General features: G+C 38.6%; 2 protein-coding genes across 2 annotated transcripts; one reads left to right on the forward strand and one right to left on the reverse strand.

The window, feature by feature from the left end:
• LOC109841666 (allergen MAG29-like) lies at positions 10,655–11,108 on the forward strand. The gene is made up of 2 exons (XM_020410614.1): positions 10,655–10,807; positions 10,863–11,108. The coding sequence occupies exons 1-2, from the start codon at positions 10,655–10,657 to the stop codon at positions 11,106–11,108; spliced, it is 399 nt and encodes a 132-aa protein (XP_020266203.1).
• Positions 18,829–19,515, reverse strand: LOC109841667. Its single transcript, XM_020410615.1, has one exon. The coding sequence runs from the start codon at positions 19,513–19,515 to the stop codon at positions 18,829–18,831; it is 687 nt and encodes a 228-aa protein (XP_020266204.1).

Raw genomic sequence — 24,211 nt, forward strand, 5'->3', positions numbered from 1 at the left:
CTAGAATATTAAGTGTAATATTCTTTAAGGAACTTTCCGGTAAATGGGTTATCCTGAATGTACTAGGGATAGTACTTTTTCAGGAACTTCCCATTTATTGGCATTAATTGCCTGGTGCCTTCTTGAGTAATCAGGCGATATGCACCGTTTGAGTAGACTGTGTCTATCACAAACGGTCCTTCCCACTTGGGTTCTAATTTACCTTTCTTCTTGGAGGTTAGGATTATCGGTCGGCGAGCAGCGAGGACCAGATCTCCCTCCTTGAAGCTTCTCTGTCGGACTCTTTTGTTGAAAGCCCTAGATATTCTGGCTTGATATAACTCAATTTGTTGTTGATCCTCCAAACGCTTTTCATCCAACCTCTCGAGTTCTTCGAGATGTTTCTGATGGTGTTCTTCTGTCGTCATCTCGGTTGCGAGAGCGATCCGAAGTGACGGGATTTGAATCTCCAAAGGCAGCACAGCTTCACATCCGTATACCAACGAATACGGGGTGGCCCCTGTAGGTGTGCGTATGGTGGTGCGATAAGCCCAGAGTGCCTCACCGAGTTTATCATCCCAGTCTCGTTTATTGGTCTTCACGAGCTTTGACAGGATCTTAATGATCGTCTTGTTGAAAGCCTCAGCTAGTCCGTTCGCAGCGGGATAATAAGCTGTCGACGAAACATCCTCAATCTTGAATTTGTCACAAAACCTGATGAAGGCGTTGCTTATGAACTGTGGACCGTTGTCATGAATGATCCGTCTTGGCACGTCGTGTCGGTATATGACATGATGCTTGATGAAATTGATGACGTTGTTTGTCTTCACTTCTTTAAGCGGAATTGCTTCAGCCCACTTCGAGAAGTAATCTGTGATTGCGAGGATGAATCGATCACCTTTGACTGAAGGGGGAAATATAGGACCGACAATGTCCATACCCCATGTCTCGAACGGCCATGACGTGGTTGACGTGTGCAACTGCTCTGGCGGTTAATGCATATAATTTGCATGTATCTGACAATCGTGGCATTCTCGTGCGTATTCGATTGCATCTCGAACCATCGTTGGCCAGAAATATCCCATTCTCCTGATGCGATCATACAGTTTGGGACCGGGCTGATGCGCACCACATTCTCCTTCGTGTGCTTCTTTAAGAACTTCTTCTGCTTCTTTGTTCGAAAGGCATCGGAGTAATAAACCATCGTACCCACTACGGTATAACGTATGGGTCTCGGCATTATAGAAGAATCTTGGTGCTCTTCGGCGAATTGATTCCCTTTCTTTTATGTCTTCTGGTATAATACCATACTGGACGTAGTCAATGATGGAAAAACGCCAATCTCGGGACTCAGACCCAATTTGAGTTGAATTCACCTCCTTGGCGTTAATGTTTCCGTCATCTTCTTCTTCAATATCCATATCGTATATGGGTATGCAGAGTTGATGCGTCCTCACTGTGACTAACAGCTCAGTTTCGGGAGGCTGCGCAAGTGATACCGCTAGTGCTGCCAGTGCATCTGCATAAGCGTTCTGGAGACGAGGGATGTATTCAATAAAGAATTCTTCAAAAGATTCTGCCATTTTGATGGCTTCCTGGTGGTATGGGATCAGGTCTTGGTTCCTGACTTCATACTTTCCACGGACTTGGTTGACTATTAATTGAGAATCCCCAAAGGCTTCGAGATATTCGACCCCCAGCTCCTTAGCGAAACTGAGCCCAATGAGAAGCGCGTTGTATTCGGCTACGTTATTGGAGCACGGACTAGTCAATGAATAAGCTCGAGGCATCACATGCTTTCCCAGGGAGATCAAGACAATTCCAATCCCGGAGGAAACTGTAGATCCTCCCGGGGTTATCACCCTATTAACTGACCTTGAAGCACCATCGAAATATAATTGCCATACTTGTTTGTGCGACGTGGTATTAACCTCGTGGGTTTCATCCGGCAAATCATCATATACTTCTGCCGTATCTGTGGTCGGGTTTGCCGCTAGAAGATCACAAATCGCTTGCCCTTTGATCGACTTCTGTTGTTTGAAGTGCAAATCATATTGGGATAAGAGAAGAGCCCATTTCGCTAACCGCCAATTCATAGAGGCCGGTTGCGTCATAAACACCCGTACTGGATTAACATTGGAAATAACATAAATCGTCTGTCCAACCAAGTAATGCCGCATCTTTTGCATCGCGAATACCAATGCGAGGCATTCTTTCTCGATCATCGGATATCGAGACTCGGCGCCTATCAAGGTCCGGCTCAGGTAATAAACTGCTTGTTCGTGACCGTTATCGTCGTCTTGTGCTAGTAAAGCACTTATCGAGTGGTTCATCGCCTTGATGTAAATCAAGAACGGTTTACCCGATTTCGGTGCAACGAGGACAGGAGGATTCGTCAGATACGTTTTGATATCTTCGAATGCTTTTTGGCAGGCGTCGTCCCAGATGAATGACACCCCTTTCTTGTTTAGCTTAGAGAATGGTTGGCACTTCCCAGAAAGGTTTGAGATGAACCGCCGGATGTAAGCTAGCCGCCCTTGCAATCCTCTGAGCTCTCTCAAATTTCTAGGAGGTTGCAGTTCGTGTATCGCCTTCACTTTGTCAGGATCGATATGTATACCTTTAGTGGTGACGACGAATCCAAGGAATTTTCCGCTAGACATTCCAAGGAAGGATTTAGTAGGGTTCATCTTCAATTGATGGCTTCGCATGAGATCGAACATCGTCTTCAAGTCCTTGATGTGATCTTCTTTGTTATGACTTTTCACAACCAAATCATCCACGTAGCACTCGACTGTTTTCCTGAGATGTTCTTGGAAAATCTTAGTCATCGCTCGTTGATACGTGGCGCCTGCATTCTTCAGACCAAATGGCATTATCGTGTAACAGAATACACCGAGGGGCGTTCTGAACGCTGTATGCTTCTCGTCATCTGGGTGCATCTTGATTTGGTTATATCCTGAAAACCCATCCATGAAAGACATTCTCTCAAACCCGCATGTATTGTCGATCATAACATCCGTGATTGGGAGAGGAAAGTCGTCTTTTGGACATGCCGTATTCAGGTCCCTGAAGTCAATGCAAATCCTGATTTTACCGTTCTTCTTCATGACCGGAACGATATTGGCTAGCCAATCTGGATGTTGCTCCTCTCGGATAAATCCTGATTCAATTAATTTCTTAACTTCTGCCTCGATGGCTTCCATTATCTGCGGACGAAACCGTCTTTGCTGCTGCTTGATAGGTTTGGCATCCGGCTTGATATCGAGGTGGTGCATTGCCACATTGGGGTCAAGCCCTGGCATATCCTCGTAGTTCCAAGCGAAGACGTCAATACACTCCCTGATGAGAGCAATTAACTCCTCCTTCTCATTTGAGGGAAGACTATCGCTAATGAATATCGGCTTTGGGTTGGCCTTGTCGCCCATGTTAACTTGGACTATTTTATCCTCAGTGGGGAGTTCTCTCTGTTCGAACCTGTCACCATACTGCATATTCAGATGATGAACCCACGGGTCTTCCCATGTTGGCATTTGATCATCGTCCTCCATTGTAGACGGATCAGCTGTAGTCATGTTTACCATTAGGGCTTTGAATGCCTCCCCTAGACTTGTGTCGGAATTACCAGCTGAAGAATCAGAAGAGTATCCGTTCCTAGTTTTGTTAGCAATTTGATTGATGATTTGCCAACCACATTCATCATCGGACGAGGAAACATAACCTAAGCCTCTCCCGTATTTATAATAATCCTCAGGTTTCCCTTTTGGTACATATACCACTTTGGCTAGAGTACGAGGACCTCGATCGAAGTATAAACCTTCTCCTACTGTGAAATCGTACCCCTGCTTTTCCATGAGCTTGCGCGCTTCCGGACTATACTTAGATAGATGCCGACCAGGTTTGTCATCATCTTCATCTTCACTTAGGAAATCGTCTGGTAACGGAGAGCTTTTTCCTTTACCATAAATTACTTCTTTTGCACCTCCTATCTTGTTCGGGATGATTATGGTTGTTCCGAAAGAATGCTGGAGGCGTTCCTTTGTTACATAGGACGACCGAAGCGGCATATACAAATCAGGATTATTATACAATTCTGTTATCACATCATTAAGAGACAGGGAGTACTCTAAATCGTTATTTATTTCATTAGTGGCAAGTTGCCAGTTACAACTGCCCTTTGACGTTTGTTCATCGTCAAGGTTGATTACAAAGGGTACAATGTCGTTTAAAACATAACATCCATTGTAATCAAATCCGGCTTCGGTATCAGCTTCTCCTCCGCTATCCGTGCCTTGGGCCGATGATTCAGTATCGGATTCGTTACCATAAAGGAGAGAATCAGTGAAATAATTCACATACCCTTTAAATGGTTGCTTATCCGCGACCACCGTTCTAACCCTATTATCAGCGTCGACATATTTCAAACACTGATGGAGAGTTGAGGGGACTATAACATTACTATGGATCCAAGGCCAACCCAATAGTAAGTTATATGAAGTTTCGGCATCGATCACATAACATGTGACTTCTGTCTTCAAATCTCCCATTTGACACTTTATCCGGATTTTACCTAAAGATCTTGACCCACTGGTATTGAACCCGTAGATAACAGTGCCTGTGGACGCCAACTTGCTAACTGGAATACAAAGGAAATACATCAAGCGAAGCGGCATAATACTCACAGCAGAACCCGGATCCACTTGGATTCGGTTGACTTTGCTGGAGCCGATGTACCCGATGAAGTATAGCGGTCGATCGTGGTTCGAATTCTTCGTCTGCATGTCCTCTTTGGTGAAGGTAATGCAGGCAAGGTTCTTAGTCGCTATGTTGCACTGTTGACTCAGTGGTTCTGGCTGTTCAGGCACCAGCTTGATTTGAGTCAGAAACACCTCTGAATTGGCCAAAGCTTCTTGCAAGGCCTCCCTGGTTTCCTTGGACAACCGCAGCAACTCATACAGCGTTATCCGTGCTAAAATATTGGCTAGTTGAGCCATTATATCGAAGACTTGTGGAGTCTTCGAGCTTTCCGGTTTGTCTTTTCCAATCGGGCGACTGAAACGAGACTGCTTCGGATTCTGAACTTCCTGGGGATTCTTCTCTTTCGGTTTATTCATCGGTTGTCGTCGAGCCTCTTCGCCCGGTGTAGGACTTGTAATCACCCCCATCTCCGTGAGAGTTTTGGCTGGTCCCCATTTATTCACCCCCTGCTCACTAGGTGGTGGATAGTTGTAGTGATACTCATTTCCGCTTCGGGTTGCAAAAACTTCTTGTTCTTCTTCAGAGAGCAGAAAAGCTAGTATTCTTTCGTCATCTTCTCCTAGGATAGCAGAGACTCCGCAGCAAGACTTTCCTTTCCCTTTGGACTTCTTCTTGGATGACGACCCGGCCCATTGTTCATCTTCAATCAGGTCGGGGTGAACCCAGAGGATTTTGCCGTTTGGAGCTGTATGTGGCACAAGTCCTTTTTGACGCTGTCTATGTGGGTCGTCGTTTACTGTCTTCATTCCCACTTTGGTGATGCCTTTTGGTTCAAACCACGCTGTAGGCACTGATCCAAAGCTGATTGAAATCATGTTTGCTCTAACATTCTTGGACGGCTTCGGGGTTATGACGCCTACATCAATTAGCGCCTGGATCTTGTCCTTGAGGTGGTAGCATGATTTCGTAGGGTGATGGACCGCTCTGTGATATGCACAATACCTCGGATCCGTCACTTTGCCAGCCCCTTCTTGATCTACAATCACTGGCAGCTGGATTTTGTTGTTGTCCAAGAGGTACTTAAAGATGCCGGGAACTTCGTCATCCTTGAAGGAGTACACTTTAGGAAACCTCGGCTCCGAAGACTTCTGCTTCTGAGGTCGTTGTTGCCATTGTGACTGCGATTGTTGTGGTGCTCGTTGCTGCTGCCGCTGTTGTTGTTGCTGAGGTTGCAATTGAAAGGTTTGGTTAGCATCAACTGCATTAGCATGTGCCTTACCTTTACCCCGTGGGACGAAATTCTGTTGTGGAGCATTATTCGCCTGTTGGCCTCTCTCCGCCTTCTTTCTTCTGAGGAATCGCTCGGTTTGCTCTCCTCGGACCTTTAGATCCTTCCATGTCTTGGACGGTGCTGTCCCCATTGCTTCCAACACATCCAGTGCGAGGTTGTTGTGGCACGTCTGGAGGATGAATTCCTCGGTGATCGGGTCCCGACAGTTCATCGCCTTATTCCGGAACCTCTTGACGAAGGTGTCAACCAATTCTCCGTCTTTCTGCTTCTCGTCCAGCAACGATCCGATGGATATCTCCGTGTCATCATCGAAGAAGTTGGCGAGGAACTTGGTCTCCATGTCATCCCAAATATTCATGCTACCTGGCTTGAGGCGGCGATACCAATCGAAGGCGGCTCCGCGAAGAGTGCCGACGAATGGCGATACCAATCGAAGGCGGCTCCGCGAAGAGTGCCGACGAATGACTGCACCATCAGAGGCTCATTACCGGAAATTACCCCCAAATGCGATTTGAAGTAAATCAAATGCTGGGTGGGTGAACCCATTCCATTAAACGGCGTGAAGTTAATTAGATTGAACTTCGCCGGATACGAGATTGATTCCCACACTCTTGGGTATGGACAAGGAATGCCCGTCTTTTTCATCTCTTGAGCGGAAATCAATGTATTGATTTTGCTCTCGAGATTTTTAATTTTTAGATTTTCATCTGTGTTTTTACTAGCATTCTCGTTACCACCCCCTGCATTGACGGGAGGATTATTGGTATTACGAGCTTCATTCGTATCCTCGTCCTCCTGATGAACTTGGTTGCGACGACTTGGTTCGCCTTGCTGGTTCGTCAATGCTTGGATTTGTTGGTCATGCATTTCTCTCATGTTTTGCATGGCCATCTGCATTTCGAACCTGAAGGTTTCCTGCTGCTTAGCTAAGGCATCTTCAAGCATTTTGGCCACTTGCTCCGCACTTATCATAAGTGCCTCACGGGGTTGTCCCTCGCTAGATACTGTATTATCTGATGCGACCGCGGAGCCGGCATCAGATTCTTCATCTTCTGAAGGGAGCCTTGTTCGAACCCTACCATAGGTTGTTCGCTTGATAGTTCTGGACTGCAGATGGGTTCTAGGCCGGGATGCTTTCAGAATCGATTCGAGATTGTCCCGCGCCGACCTCCCTCTGCTGGTCATGTTGGTGGTGACCCTCGGAAATTCTCCCTCTTCAACCACCGTTTTTCTTCGTCGGGAACGCCTAGGCCTTGGTTTTGGCGTTTCAGTACTGAGCCTCTCAAAAACCGAAACTCGTTCGGGGACCGCCTTGATGTAGCTGCATTCAGACAATACTGCCCGAATGAGTTTGGAACAGGGGCACTGATTTTCCTATTCTCGGGGACTCCTTTTCCTGGTTTTATTCATACCCCCAGCACGATAGTACAACTCGTCTGTTTGACGGTCGGAGTAATCTATTGTGTGTTGGCACGACTTCTCAGGTATAACATTATCGTCATCAGACGATAATGTTTCCTTCTGAGGGGGAACTGCCTTCTTCAGGCTTTCAAAAGTCACGCGCCTCGAAACATGCCTTTTTGGGCGTGAGTTCTCGGTGGGCTCCTGGACTTCAACGCGCAAGTTGGTGCGCATGACTGCCTTGGTCTCTTTGTCATGTTGGAGGTGACGGCGACCCCCAGCATGTTGTGTCGTCCGGGGCTTCTTCATCGGGCCCAACCGATCTTGAACAGAAGCTTTGACTCGCTCATCAGAAAGTGGACCGAGACGCTCCAAGACTGGCTTCTTCCTTTGGGACGATTCTGCATGATCTCCCGGAGAAGCTATTGGGATTACCGGCGACTTTGGTTGATTCACCGGAGGTTGAACTTTGGTTGGATGCTGCTTCGGCCTCCACACTTGGCGAGTTGATGGTGGCTTCTTGGCCACTCTTCCTTTCTTCAATTCCTCGGCCTTCTGCATGAGGATTCTTGCTTGTGCAAGCAGTGCGCGGCGTTTGTGAATCCGCTCTTCAAGTGTCGAACGGTTCCGTTTGACCCGGATCCATTCGTTCGTCGGCGGCTTAGAGGAACCACCATTCTTCAGTTGTTGAGATTGTTTGCCTCTCCTATTCTTCAGATCCGCGTTGTAGCGGACCCCGTCCGTGGACTCCATCGCTTTGGCGAATTGCCGCGCAAGGCGTTGACATCGCCTCTGGCGGGCTCTCTTCGAGAGAGTCACCACGCCCCCTGCGGCAGAAGGGTTGGCCAGAGTAGCTCCGACCTGGTTGGGATTTGGAGGAATCTTACCCGATGCGACTTTGGCATCAAACGGGGCGAGATATTCGTTGGTGTTTTCGATGTCTTCATACCAACGAGTTTTTCTCCTGGAGGAGAGCTTCTTGGACTTGCGGGGGGAGGTTGATCCGGACGAGGACGACAAGTATTCCTCGAACTTCTGCTGGTCGAACTCGTATTCGACCTCCTCCACGACTGGGATCGAGACCAAAAAATCCAACCTTTTCAAATGAACAACACATGGCCTATTTATACCTGATGGTCGCCAGATTGTTCGCGGGAAAAATCGTGTCTTTCTTCATTATTGATTCCATTGCTATCTTTAAATAACAACTTTTTGAGTTACAAAGATCCGGTCTTTTTATAAGATCCGGTTACAACGAAATCAAAAATAAAGAAAAAGATTACAACTTTCTCCTTTTATCGAACAAATCGCGAGCTCCTGTTTGCGGTCACTCGCTTTGTGGGTTCTTTGCCTGCGCCGGGGTTTATCCGTGGACCACCGCGAGATCTAGATCCGATCGGATCTACGCAGTACGACGGGTATTATTTCACCAAGGAAATAATAGCCAGGGAGGATTAGTTCACCAAGGAAATAATCATCCAAATCTCGGGATCAAAGGCCAAGCTTTGATCTGGAGTATGCCTACGTAGATCTGAGATCCGGTCCTCTCGAACACATGCCTTATTTGGCGTTGACGATCGCCGAGCACCAGATCTGGATGAACAAGTCCTCGAAGTCCCAAAGCTTGGATCTTTTTAAGTTCTGAGTCTTGAATCCAGCAGGGCTTCGCCTCTCCAAATTTTCCAACCTCTTCAAATGAACAACCGTTGGCCCTATTTATAGGCTCCCTTTACTGTGCCCGGGCACAGATCTGGCCGGCCACCTCAGGGTGGCTCAGCTTTGGCCGAGCCACCCAGAGGTGGCTCGGTTTCGGCCGAGCCCCGAGCCACCTCAGGGTGGCTCGGCATGGGCCAAGCCACCCTGAGGTGGCTCGGTTTCGGCCGAGCCCCTCTGGGTGTTTGGGTTCTGTCGTTTTGTCGTTGTTCCTGTGGTTGATTCGGACTCTGATTTGTTGATCTGATTTGGCTAGATCCGATTCCTGATTAGGCAGTAAATCCACTTCTGAGTTCGAGTCCAAAACTGATCTTGATTCGATCGTGATTCGTCCGAGTCTGTCCTTGGTTGGATGTCTCGTTGACTCTACGAACACTTGGCTTGATTCCACACGCGAATAGATGTATTCCGTTGCTTGCGTGTGATTCGTCAACCTCGTCGCCTCGTTGGTTCGTCGGTTTATGCCGAGCTATGCTAAGGGACCTATAAGCAATTTTATACGCCTACAAAAATATTCAAAAAATAGTATTATAAATGGAAGATGAATAATTAAAGCTAATAAGACAAGATCATTGGTTAAAAATAGACTAAAAAGACACAAAATAGAATATGCAGTTTGTTCCTAATCCTTGATAGACTTCAAAAAAGTCATAAATTAAATATTAATTCTAACTCTAGTTTAATTAAAATACCAAATTTAAATTGTGATCTTATTTTTCAAATTATTTTGAATTTAATATTAATTTTGAAATATTTTAATTTTAATTTTTTTAAATAATTATTATGAGATTAATTAACATTTAAATTAATTTGAATTTTTTATTTTTAAATAGTTCTAAAAAAATTTCCTTATTTTAGATTTTTATTTGTGAAATTAATTTTTATTTATTACATTTTCTAAGTGTAATATTTCTAGACGTAATTTTTGGAATAATTATTGCAACAAATAATTATCATGACTTATGATTGTATAATATTTGTATACTAATAATGATTGAGAAATTTAGTTATGTTCATAATCTAAAATACTCACTTTTGATAATTCATATTTTATAGTCTAAATTTTTTATGAATATAGGATTTTTTTCATAAATTATAACTTTTTATTTTTAAAAAAATAATTGCATTTTTAATTTAAGAAAATTTAATTTTATTCAAATATTAATTAATGCCAAAATTAATTCTATTTTCATAAATTACATAATGTCTAGGTTTTTATTTTTAGATATTTTAAAATACCAAATTTGGATTATTTTCTTATTTTTAAAATTATTTTGAGAAAAAACTGCTTCAAGGCCCGAAAACCCAAAAACTCATTTGTCCTAGCCCTTCCAATTATTTGTAATGTGTTGCAGTCCCAAAATTTTAAAAAAATTTTGCCCAAGCCCCTCTATCATAACTTCAGCTCATGTTTTCCCAAAAACTCAATTTTACCCCTCCCCAAAATCACTGTCATCCCCCCCAAAACCACACTTCTTCTTTCTCCTCTTCCACCTCTGTCTCTTTCCTCCCTCCTTCCTCGCCGCAACCGCTGCTCTCTCCTCCGTCGTCTCCTTCCTCCTTAAAAACCACATGTTCTTTTCTCCCATCGAAGCAGGTCACCGGCCGGCACAACGACATGGAGCTCCATTTAGCGGCGCAAAGGGGGATCTCGTTGTTGTTAGGGGGGTTTTGGGGGAGTTTGATGCTCAGATGACGGTGACCGGGGTTGAGTTTGACACAGAGGTAGCGACCATCAGGTCGGCGATGGTGAATGAGTTGAATTGGGGGTGGGGATCAGGAGAGGATCGAGAAGGTCGTGGAGGAGGTGATCGGGTGGCTGGAGGGGAACCAGCTGGCGGAGGTGGAGGAGTACGAACACAAGCAGAAGGAGTTGGAGGTGGTATGTGGGCCGTTAATCGCGAAGATGTATAAGGGTGGTGGAGGAGCTGATAGTGCAGGGATGAATGATGGTGGTTCTTCTAGTGATGGTGCAGGTGGTAGTGGCAGTGGTGGTTCTGGGCCTAAGATTGAGGAGGTTAATTAAGATTTTGGTTCTTTGTAGTATGGTTTTGGGTCGAGTACTTGTTTAGTCTTTTTAGTTTGTGTTGAGTCATGTTGCTCTGTTCTAGTTTATGGGTGAATAATGTATGGTATAGCAACAAGTATTAGTAAATCAAAAATAACTTTTGTGTGTATGATGGTTGAATCACAAGAGGATCAAAAACTTGTTCTCTCTTTATGCCTGGAAGCTAGAGCTTTATCCGTGCTTCTTGTTAACATTTAGCTGTTAAGTTTTACATAAAACATGTGAACTATAGCTGATTAGATGTTAACCTTTAGCGTTCAATGTAAAGTATAATTGCATAAATGTTAAATTTTTTCTTTTAAATGTTAAGTTTAGTACATAGACTGTTAACTTTTTTCTTTAAAATGTTAAGTTTTGTTAATTAACTGTTAAGTTTTACCTAGTACATGTGAACTATAGACAGTTAACTGTTAATTAGGACTTGTTCCATATAAATATAATTGAGTGATAGTTATCTTTATTCTTTTAAATGTTAAGTTTTGTGTTGTACATGTGAAATATAGCTGATTAACTATTAACCTTTTAAATGTTAAGTTTTGTGTTGTACATGTGAAATATAGCTGATTAACTATTAACCTTTAGTTGTTCCATATAAAGTGTTGTACATGTGAAATATAGCTGATTAACTATTAACCTTTAGTTGTTCCATATAAAGTATAATCTGTTAATATGTTAATATAGTTATCAATTTACCAATTAAGATTAACATAGTTCTCATTTAATGTGTTAACGGCTTATGTTAACATGTTGCTCAATCTGTTTATATATAATAGTTAACACAGTTAACATGTAAGTTGTAATAGTTATCAGTTTATATATAAATAGGTTTAATCCAAATGTTTACATAGTTAACATGTAAGCTATGATAATTAACATGTTAACTATTATATATAAGCTGATAACTATCACAGCTTACATGTTAACTATAATATGAACACATGTTAAATATAAAAACTAACATGTTATCAGGATAAGGGTGTTAGTTAACAGATTACAAATAATAGTTAACATATAATAGATTATAGTTAATAATTTACTAAATATAGTTATCAATTTAGCATCCAAAGATAACATGTTATCAGTATAACTTAACAAGCGAACTACGAAAGTTAACATATTATTGATGTAACTTAACAAGCAAACTATGAAAGTTAACATGTTATCGGTGCAATTTAACAAGCGAACAAAGAAAGTTAACATGTTTCTGATGACATAACAGATAACATATCTTCTTTATATATTGTACAATGATGACTGATCCAATCAGTACAAATATTAAATATACATTGAGCAAATCTATACTTTGCACATTCATAAACATTTCACATAGTCCAGAGGAGGAGAAACTAATAAACTCTTCACTCCCAATTTCTTAATTTCTTCTAATAAAACTTATTTATACATCAGTAATAAACACAATCTCCACCGACACGTCACCACACGTCAAATGCTTCAATGCTCTCTCTGGTCAGCAATCGTGACCCCAAACCTAAAATTAACCTTCGTTGACGTCACTGAGAACGGCGTCGGAGTCATCAACAATGTCGTCAAGCAAAAAGTCGAGTTTTTTGAGCCACAATACATGTCCAAAAGCTCATCAAAGAGTTTTTTGAGCAAACAAAGAGTTCAATAGCTCGTCAGACTCCAAAAGATTAACACTACATAAAAACAAAGCCACAATACATGTCCAAACTCCATATTACAGCAAAAAGTTGAGTTTTTGAGCCATTTCATCAAACATATAGCCACTTATACTTATATTTACACAAGACAACTTACCACCTTAACATAATTACCCAAAACACAAACTTTTTCCTCCACCGAAGCATTTCGTCAAGCACCAGGTTCGCCCTTTCACTTATTCACAGAAAACCAAAACAAAAAATCATCAGAAAAAGGGGCGAAAATTCGTTCCTAGAATGTAAAAATAGAGATAAAAATTGCATCTTTTTCTTTAAAAAACAAATAAAAATAGTACCTTTCGCTCATAGCCACCAGGGTGGTGCCAACGAGGAGGATAGAACTTGATCCCCCTCATCGTGGCGACCTCCAGAATATCCATGTTCTCCAAGCTCATATCGGGTTCTCCGAACATCATGGCGAACAGTTCCATATAATCCGTTAGGATTAGGGTTTCTATTGTCTCATTGTCGTTTGGGGGCCAGGGGTCGAAGGGGCCCATCAATTTTTTGTACTCGAAATGAGAGTGAGAGTGAGAGAGATCTGAGAGAGAGAGGAGGAAGAAGGAGAAGATCTGAAGAAGAAGAAGAGGGGTATTTTGGGGGGGTTTTTGACTTTAATTTTTTGGAAATTGTAATAAGGGTTGAATCATAAAGAATTTTTATTTTTGGGGCTAATACACATTATAAAAAGTATAGGGGGCTGAGACACATCAAGTTTTTAATTTTGGGGCCTTGAAGCAATATTTCCTTATTTTGAATTTAATGTTAATTTTGAAATAAATTAGTTTTAATTTTTAAAAAAAAGTACTTATGAGATTAATTAATATCTACATTAATTTGAATTTTCTATTTTTATTTTTAAATAATTCTAAAATTCTATCTTTATTTGAGATTTTTTAAATTTGTGATATTAATTTTTATTTATTAAATTTTCTAAATATAATATTTTGGGTCATAATTTTTGGAATAATTATTACAACAAATAATTATCATGAGTCGTGACTTATGATTGTATAATATTTGTATACTAAATTTTATAAAGATTGATAACTTAGTTAAGTTCATAATCTAAAATATTCACTTTTGTTAATTCATATTTTATAGTCTAATATTTTTATGAAAATTGGATTTTTTTTTCTTAAATTATGATAAAATACTTGTAATTTTTAATTTAAGAAATTCTATAATTATTCAAAATATTAATTCATGCCAAATTTAATTATATTTTCATAAATTACTTACATCCAGATTTTTATTCTGAAAATTTTATTTTTATTGAATTATTGTGAATTTTTAATTTTTAATTTTTAAATATTTTTCTAAAATATTAATTTATCTACATAACTTGCAATAATTGATTCATTAATAATTAATATAGAGATAAATATTTCCAAATTTTTTCAATAAAATAAATACCTCCTAAATTTTTTATGAAAAAATAAGGATTTTTTCATAGATTTTGGTTTTAATTTTATATTTTCTATATATATATATATATATATATATATATATATATATATATATATATTATATATATAATATATATATATATATATATATATTATATTATTATATATATTATATATTAATATATATATATATATAATTTATATAATATTATATATATATGAGAAATATGGTATGCTTGGTACCAAGCACAAAAAGTTATACTTGTAGTAGGTGTCAAATCCCCATCCATCATTCAAATGTAGGAACAAATTCACCGGGTAGTGAGTGGTTGGGGATTTGACACCTCACTACCAGCACAAAATTTATGCTTGTACCAAGCATACCCATATTTCTCTCTCTCTCTCTCTCTCTCTCTCTCCTCTCTATCTATATATATATATATAATATATATATATATATATATTCTATTGTTTTAAAAATTTATGTTAAAAAAAATAAAAAAATTGTTAATATTTTATTTAATTACTAATTTAATTTACTTATTATGTTTTTTGTATTTTTTATTTTTTTTATTTTTCTTAAATATGAAATTATCTATTTAATTTTTAATAATTGACTCAATGTAATTGAGCTAAAATATTTTATATAATTTGTAAATTATTTAAATTAAAATTTTAATTTATAAATAGGTTTGAAAAGATTATATATCGTAAATCTCTACTTATTTTTACATTTTTTACAAAAAGTATATAGTTATATAAAACATAACACAAGCATAATTAAAACAAGGTATTCTCTAAAATTTTAACATTTGATTTACCTATTATTTTTATATTTTTATAAAAACTATAATATAAACTATAACATAATTATAATTAATATCATATATCCCTAAAACTTTTAAGATTTGATTTACATTTTATTTTGTAGCATATATAATTATATAGAATATAACATAATCATAATTAATATAGGATTCCTCGTTTTTTTTAGGATTTATTTACCCATTATTTTCATATTTTATAACATCTAAAAAGAAATACAAAAAAGATAAATGAAATATCTTATTAATGTAAACTTTATTTATAGAAATATCCCACATATATCTAAATTTTCATTGTCGTTTAGAAGTAAAATTTAAAAATAAGATTTACTCATATTTCATTATCTTTAAGATATCTTGCATTTATTTAAATATAACATAATCATAAGTAATATAGGATATTCCCAAATTTTTTAGGATTTGATTTACCCATTATTTTTAGATTTTATAACATATAAAAAAATTAAATAAGATTTCTTATACATGTAAAATTTATTTGCAGATCCCACATATATCTAATTTTTCATTATTTGATTGAAGTAGAATTTTAAAATATGATTTACCAATATTTTATTATCTTTAAGATATCTTGCATACATTTAAAATTTTATTTCCCTCTATTTTTTAAATTTTAAATGGATATGGTAACTATATTATATGGCAAATTTATTTTTGATAACTTAATCAAGATATTATATGTGACTTAAGATCTAATCAAATACTATATTCCATAATTGTTTTATTTACAAAAATAAAAGTCTCGCTTATATGTTAGACTATTAGTCAAATTTGTTTTAGGTAAATAAATTTACTAAATTATAAATAATTTGATAAGATCATATAGCTTACATATTAGCTTTTTTTCCAGATTTTATTCAAAAAACATATATAATTATTTAAAATATAATAGAAGCATAATAAATATAGAAAATTCCTAAAATTTGTAATATTTGATTTACCTGTTACTTTTGGATTTTATAACATATAATTATACAAAATATAATTTAGTAATTAATTTCATATATTCTAGGTATCTTTTTGTTAATATTGTTTTTAAATTATAAATTTTTTATTGGTAATATAATTATTGAAAATAGATTTTTTAACTTATAAAACAAACCATTCCTTCTCTTTTTTAAATTTAAAAAACAATTTAGTTTGTTAACTAATTTGTTATATTTTCTAATTTCAAAACCCAAACATTTATGGAAATATTGAAATATTTTGTAAATTGTTAATTACTTGAAATTTGATAATTATTTTATAAATATTAGTAAAATAAATATTCTTTAACATAATCCTAAAGGTACAAAATCCCCCTCCTCCAGCACCCCTATTTTTCTTTACCTCTACATTTCTGACAAGTCTTCAACTATTATGGATATAGAGGGGTACTTAGAGCATGAGCAGCAAGCTCCCAAGCCCGCTCTTAGCTCCGACGTGGCCAAGGTCTCCGATTTAACCCCCCTCGCAGAGGCGCCTCGACGAACCGCTCCCGAGCAAGCTCCTAAGCTCTGACGTGGCGGTGGAGAGATTCGGAGCTCCCAAGCGCTCCACAAATTTTGTGGAGCGCTTGGAGCTCCAACTTGGAGAGGATTTACAAACCCCCCCCCCCCTCAACGGACAGAAATCGGAGATGAGGGCGTTCGTGCTGGCCTTCACGAGAATGAGGTGTGGCGTTCGGGTTTGGGATCAGAGACTGATGGGTGGCGTTCGATTCGGAGATGATGGATGACTGGGGTGCCTCCGATTGCGCCTCCGTATGCCGACGCCTGAGATGATGGCGACGTTCGGGTCGGGTCGGAGATGATGGTGGCGAAGGGAGAGGATTTGGGGTTGGGTCTGTCGAAGATTTGGGGATGAATGGAGGTGGTCTGTCGAAGATTTGGGGTTGGGTTTGTCGAAGAGAGAAGATGGAGTTTTTGATTTTTTTTTAATGGAGTGCGTTGTTTGATTTTAACCCTAGGTCTGTCGAAGATTTGAGTTGTGAAATTTTCGCTTGTTGAAATTTTGAGTTGATAATCGAACGTTATGAAAATGCAACCGTTGAGGAATCATGCCGTTGGAAAATTTGACGTTGTGAAAATGCACCTGTTGAAAAATCATGCTGTTGAAATATTTACTATTGTAAAAAATCATCTATAAATTCGTTTCACTTCAATACACAAATCATTCCACACAACTCTCTCATAAAAAAAACTCTATATTTCCCTATCAAATTACAAATCTCATGGATCCCTCACAAAACTATTATTCGCAACTCCTTACCGGTGAAGGATCGACCTTATACCCGCCGTTCTATACAGAAGTCGTAGAAGAAGGTAACCACATCTAGTTCTCGCAATCAGGAACACAACAAGTGTCATCCCAAGAAACACCAACCACAAAGAAAAAGAAGGCTTACACGAGGTCCAAAAATTGGACTGTCCATGAGGATAAGCTTCTTGTGTCTGCTTGGCTAAACACGAGCCAAAACGTACGCCATCCAAGGTACGGGGCAACACAAAGATAAGTTTTGGCACAGAGCTAACGACTATTTTATCCAATACTCCACCGATCCAACGAGCCGCACACCAAACCAAATGATGCACTGTTGGTCAACGATTCAACTATCTGTCAACAAGTTCTGCGGGTGCGTTGCTCAGATTGAAGGAAGACAAAGATCTGGTACGGGAATTATTGACCAGGTAAATATTTAACTCATATATTTTTATGTAAATATTTAACTTATATGTTATATTATTCTAAATTTAACTTTTGTGTAGACTACAGAAGTAAAAGAATTATACCAATCTCTTTATGGTAAGTCATTCGTGTTTGACCATTGTTGGGTTGAGTTACGTCATCATCAAAAGTGGATCCAACAAATGGAAACTTACAATAAGATTCGATCACAGCCGAGAAGAACCACAAACTCTGATTCTTCACCAAACAATTCCATGCCAGCGACCCCCATCGAGTTGAACACCGACTCGATTGATGTGTTAGTAAGGCCTGAAGGGAGGAAAGCAGCAAAGTCAAGAGGAAACAAAATGTGGAAAACTCTGGATCCGCTATGTCCATCATGGGAGAGGCTTTCGCGTGGATGAAGCAAACCACCAATCAAAAAATAGAGCTAAAATAGAAGAAACAAGATGACGATATCATGAAGATGGATCTCTCAACACTCGGCAGAGATTTTGGAGAGGTGGATGTCCAAGGGTTCTTCCTAATTATCATATATTGTACTCGCATCACATCCTCATTAGTTCTTCCTAATTATCAAATATTATATTGTATTAGATTTATGATTGTACTTGAAGTTGAAAATTTTGGCATTGAATGAAAACAACTACTTTATTGAAAATGAAATTGACGTAGTACAACAACTTGAACTCCTTTTCTGAAATTACATTAGATATAAAGAAACTTAATCCTCGGCGATGGATCCCTTAAGCTGCCACAGATGCTCGATCAAATTATTTTTTAGTGATTTGTGTGTTTGCGTGTTCCTGATCCGATGATGATTTTGGATGAACTCGGTTAGAGGCACCGTCTGCACATGAGATGGTTCAACGACTGGTACCGAATCAGTAAAGTCGAAGTTGTTGTCCAATTGACAATCGCGTTCATCTTCAACGATTGTGTAATGCATTATGATACAAGTTGTCATGATATCTTTCAGCACACAAGGTTATCAGAAACATCCTGGTCCACGAACAATCGTAAATCGAGCTTGCAACACGCCAAAAGCTCGCTCAACATCTTTTCTTGCGCTTTCTTGTTATTGAGCAAAGTACTTATGCTTGTTTCCTCGAGGTTCTGGAATAGTCTTCACTAATGTGGACCACTCTGGGTAAATCCCGTCGGCGAGATAGTATCCCATATTATACTCGTGGCCATTGACAGTATAGTTGCACGGTGAAGCTCTTCCCTCCGCAAGTTGTGCGAAAACCGGTGAACGATGTAGAACATTAAGGTCATTGTGAGACCCCGACAATCCAAAGAAGGCATGCCATATCCAAAGATCATTGCTAGCTACGGCCTCCAAAATAATTATAGGTTCATGAAAATGTCCAGTATACATACCTTGCCAGGCAGTTGGACAGTTCTTCCATGTCCAGTGCATGCAGTCGATGCTCCCAAGCATACCAGGAAAACCTTGTTGTGAGCCTTTCTCGAGCAGGCGTGCAATGTCTTCATTAGTCGGTGAACGAAGGTATTCCTCTCCAAAGATGTTGATAATCGATCGAACGAACCTCTTCACTCTCTCAAGTGACATACTTTTACTGATTCGAACGTAGTCGTCAACGGAGTCAGCGGATGTTCCATATGCGAGCATCCGCATAGCTGCAGTAATCTTTTGAAGACTAGATAGTCCTAACTGTCCAGCACCATTCCTCTTTTGGACGAAGTACTTGTCATGTTCGACGACTGCGTCATGGATTCGAAGGAATAACGAACGCGTCATTCTGAATCTTGACGAAAATAATAAAGAGGATAGGTTGGTGCGTCAGCAAAATAATCTTGGAACAACCGATTGTGGCCTTCCAGTCGGTTTCGATGGAGCACGATACGTCGTTTGTGTTGAACTGAAGTTGAACATTTCTCTTGTTCTTCTTCCTCAACGACAACAACTCCCATAAGAAAGAACGTCTTCATCATTTCATCATCGCTAGAGCTAGATGAGCTAGACATTTTATTCTGGGAGATGATGGGTTGAGGAGAGAAGCCGTCGAATTTTATAGGAATCAGTCGGTTGACGGTCAAAGTTTGCGATACCTTGAACTTTGTGCCCATCCTCGAAGACTGCGGGTTACCTCAAAGACCGTGTGCGTTCCCTCAAAAGCCACGGGTTACCTCGAAGACCGTGTGCGCTCCCTCGAAGACCGTGGGTTGCCTCGAAGACCGTGTGCGCTCCCTCGAAGGTCGTATCCAACGGTTAGAAATAAAATACAAGAGGTTTAAATATAATTAAAAGTAATGGGTAAAATATTAAAATAGAAGAGGGGTTTTTTTGATATTGTTGGAGCTCCTAACTAGGAGCTTGTTGGAGCTCCATAAAAGAAGGAGTGCCTCCCAAGACTTAATTTTTTAATTTTTTATTCCAAAAAGGTTGAGAGCTCTTGAGAGCTTGCTGACTAGGACTCCCAACTGGGAGCTTGATGCACTTGTTCATAGCATGAGCTACAAAACTAGTTCAACCCTAGCTAAAGAAGCACATGACCATGTTCAAACGTGTTAGGAGAATCTAGGAGCCACTGAAACAGTTTTTGAATGAATATAGAGGGAAAATCTATTATATGGACTATTCAAGTCTTCGAGTGGGTTTCATTATTATAAAAATTTCCATATAATTTATGTAAAAGAAAAATTTTCATTCAATCCACACAATAAAGTGATTTTATCGAATTTATTTGCATCAAGGCTGCATAGCATTCTCGAGCAATATATGCTTCAAGAAGAAGAATCTTCACATAAAATTATCTTGGTTTTTTTTTTATTTATAACCCCAAAGCTTACGTATTTTAAACTAGTATCCCAAATCTTCATATTTTAAAATTAGTTCTCAAAATCTTCATTTACTGCTCCAAAGTTTTTAAGTGTTTTAAAATTAGTTCTTTTAGTTAGTATCAGATTGAAAGATTTGAAAAAACTAATTTCAAAGCACATATATAATAGATTTGGAGACTAACTTTTGGAGGATTAGTGTTTTGTGTCAAAAATATGAATATTCAGGACTAAAATCGAAAAACAATTTTCTTTTAAATCATCAAGTGGACCATAGTTTCTCATAAAGCACTCTTCTCCCTGTGAGGAGACTATTGGTTCCCCATTATGTCAACAGCTTTAGGTAGGCAACTTTTGTAGCTTAAGCAATTTGGGTCATTTTGTATGGTATCTTGGAGAAGCTTCATGAATTTCGGGCCCAGTTGCTTTGCGCTAGTTAAACTTCCTTCGTTTCTTTTTTTTTTTTTTTTTTCGTTTAAAAATTTANTTCGTTAAGAAATTAATGCTTTTTCATGAATTAATTATATCATTTTGGTTAGTGGTGGCAATAGAATATGCTTCATTTCCTCCCTCAAAATTCCATTTTCTTTCAAACCTAGTGAACATCACAAAATATTTTGTCATTAGAAAACAAAGTCAAATGAATCCAAATTGAGTAGCTGCTTTAGCCACTTGAAAATTTAAGATAACAGAAATGGAATCTAAACTTCTGTTTTTTTTTGTATTTATTTCAATTGCTGTGCATTATGCATTAGCTTAATTGAGGAGCCAAGACCCATGAGATAGTGGGCAAAATTTTTATATTATAAATATAATATAATATTAGTTCGTTGTTACTTCTAAGAACTCTTGACATACATTATCATAGTGATTGTGTTCTCTAAAAATAGATGAACACCCCTTCTCTTGCCCTTGCTTTGGGAATATTTTTCTTTTTAAAAATTTATTCATGACCTATTTAAAAATGTATAACTAAATAGTTTTCTATAAAATTAAAAATAAATAAACTATTAATATATAAATCGAGATTAATATATAATTATAATATAAAAAATTAATATATAATTATAATATAGAAAATAAAAATTCCACTAGAAAAGTGTTTTGATGGATTCTGGCCATCGTCAAAACCTTTTTTCCTTCCATTATTCAACTAAGTTTTCCCCCACTATATCATAATTCATAAGTTCTGCTCTTATACAAAGATAATTCTAATGGAATCTTGTGCAAAGTATTTAGAATACATAAAGTTTAGAGAGATTATTCTACCCTTTTTTTTTGCCTAAAATCCAAAAATGTCGTATCTCTCGCACCTTTCAATTTTCACTTGAACTAGATCGATCCATGATGATAGCAAAGTAAGAGGGATTGATTATTAGAGAAATAAAGAGAGTTTCATTGTTACTAGATGATGTTTTCATCATGTTAGAATTAATATAAAACTACAATACTCAAAACTTCACTATATCTTCGGAGTTTTGGTGTAATGGTTAGAGGGACTTAATTTAAGATGATATTAGAGCATGTTAGAATTAATGTAAAACTATAATACTCAACCTTCACCATAACTTTAGAGTTTTGATCTGATGGTTGGAAGGACTTAATTTAGGACATCATATATGATGATTTATGTTTACTAGATAGCTGATCTATCAAAAGTTGTTCACACTTTGATCAACGCAAGGCATAACAACTTAGAAATTACTATATTGCTCCAGACTCTGTAAAGATAGGTCCATGGACGATTTTCCACAATTTCGGACAAAGTAGCTAGGGCTGTCCAAAATACCCGTCGGCCCGGCCTCGGGCCAGAAATCCGGGCCAGGCCGGGTTCCGGGCCTGGGTCTGGGTTGCCTCAGCGACGCCCGGCCCGGCCCGGAACAGGGCCGGAGCCGGGTCCACATCCGGGCCGGGCAGCCCGGGCCCGGAGCCCGGCCCGGCCACAACGATCACCAGTGGTGACCGTTGTGTCAAAACGGTCGGGCCGGCCCGGCCCGGCCCGACCACTGAGGTTATTTTGGTCATTTGCCTAGGGGGCTGGTTCTATAAATAGAGGGGGGTTTTCATTTGTTTTCTTCACACCAAAAACTCATCTCTTCTCTCTTATACTTTCTCTTATACTCTTATAATCTCTTATTTATACTTTCTAATCATTTCATCAAATGGCTTCCGGATCTGATTATGAATAGCAAAACATATCTCCCGATCCTAAAATGAGTCCTCCTACTATGAGTCCTCCTACTGGGTCTACTCCTACCGAAGTTAATCCCGAATTCGGTGGCGACGAATCTGCACCAGGAGCTCCTAAAAGGCCAAGATCCGATGTGTGGAATTTTTACGAGAAGATCGACGTCACCAAGGATGAACACGATAGGATCCTCACCCAGAAGGCTAAGTGTGCATTGTGCGGCAAGATTTTTCAAGCTCATCATAAGAGGTAGATGAATCATGGTGATCTTTTTCATATTAGGTGCATCTGTTATATTTTAAATTTAATTGTTCAAAGTGCATTTACTGAAATTAAACCCATGATAGAAAAGGTTAGAACAGTTGCTTACATGCATAGTGCTTCTGAACAAAGACTTAAAAGATGGAAACAATTTTATAAAAGAAAAAATGTAAAGCCTAGACTAATTCCAAAAGATGTTGACCATAGGTAGAATTCCACATATGCAATGTTAAGTGTAGCAATAGAATATAAAGACATTATAACTGATTTTATAAACTATTATGCTTCTAGTTCTAGTTCTGGTAGCACTTATGGAATAACTGAAGATGAATGGACAGTTATATGTAATTTAAATGAAATGTTACAAGTTTTTTATGATGCTACCATGTTATTATCTGGCTGTTATTATCCAACCATTACTTTAGCTGCTTTACAAATTTTAAATATTCAAAATTTTTTTGGGAAATATCGTATGGATGATACTTTTGGACCTATGATTTTTCAAATGGAGAGCAAATTTAATAAGTACTTTAGGCCTATTCTTCATATTTTTGGTTTGGGGGTTCTTATTGATCCATGCTTGAAGGATATTGGCCTTCGAAGTTTGTTACAATCCTTGTATGGTAATCAGATTATAGACTTAGATGATGGAACCACCCTTACTGTTACTACTCATTATTTAGTTATTAGAAATTATTTTCAAACCTTATATGATGAGTATGCAGCTAGACATGGTGTAGCTGCACAACAGTCTGCAGCTTCGGCTTCGGTTTCTTCGAGCTCATCCCGAGGTAAAAGTGTAAGTTTTGATAGGTATGCAATGATAGCTGAGCTAACTGGTGGATCTGGACTTGGATCGTCATCATCGGAGGTTTCTGAAATAGATGAATATTTTTCTGCTTCTTTAGTTAGATGTTAAGGAAATGCTTTAGATATTTTGCAATGTGGAAAGTATATGGATCAGTTTCATATCATATACTTTCCACCATGGTTCATGACTTACTAACAGTGCAGGTTTCGACGGTAGCTTCGGAATCCGCCTTCAGCACAGCAGGTCGTTTGATCGACGATCACAGGACATGCTTGGATCCGTATACTGTACAAGCGGTGATGCGCTTACAAGATTGGTGGAGGTACGAGAAGCGAACGCAAGGCATAGATCGGATGGCTGGAATTGAAGATAAATTTAAAGAATTGGGACTAGCAG

The sequence above is a fragment of the Asparagus officinalis genome, chromosome 5, assembly GCF_001876935.1.
Source record: "Asparagus officinalis chromosome 5, Aspof.V1, whole genome shotgun sequence".
In the NCBI taxonomy this organism is placed as follows: Eukaryota; Viridiplantae; Streptophyta; class Magnoliopsida; order Asparagales; family Asparagaceae; genus Asparagus; species Asparagus officinalis.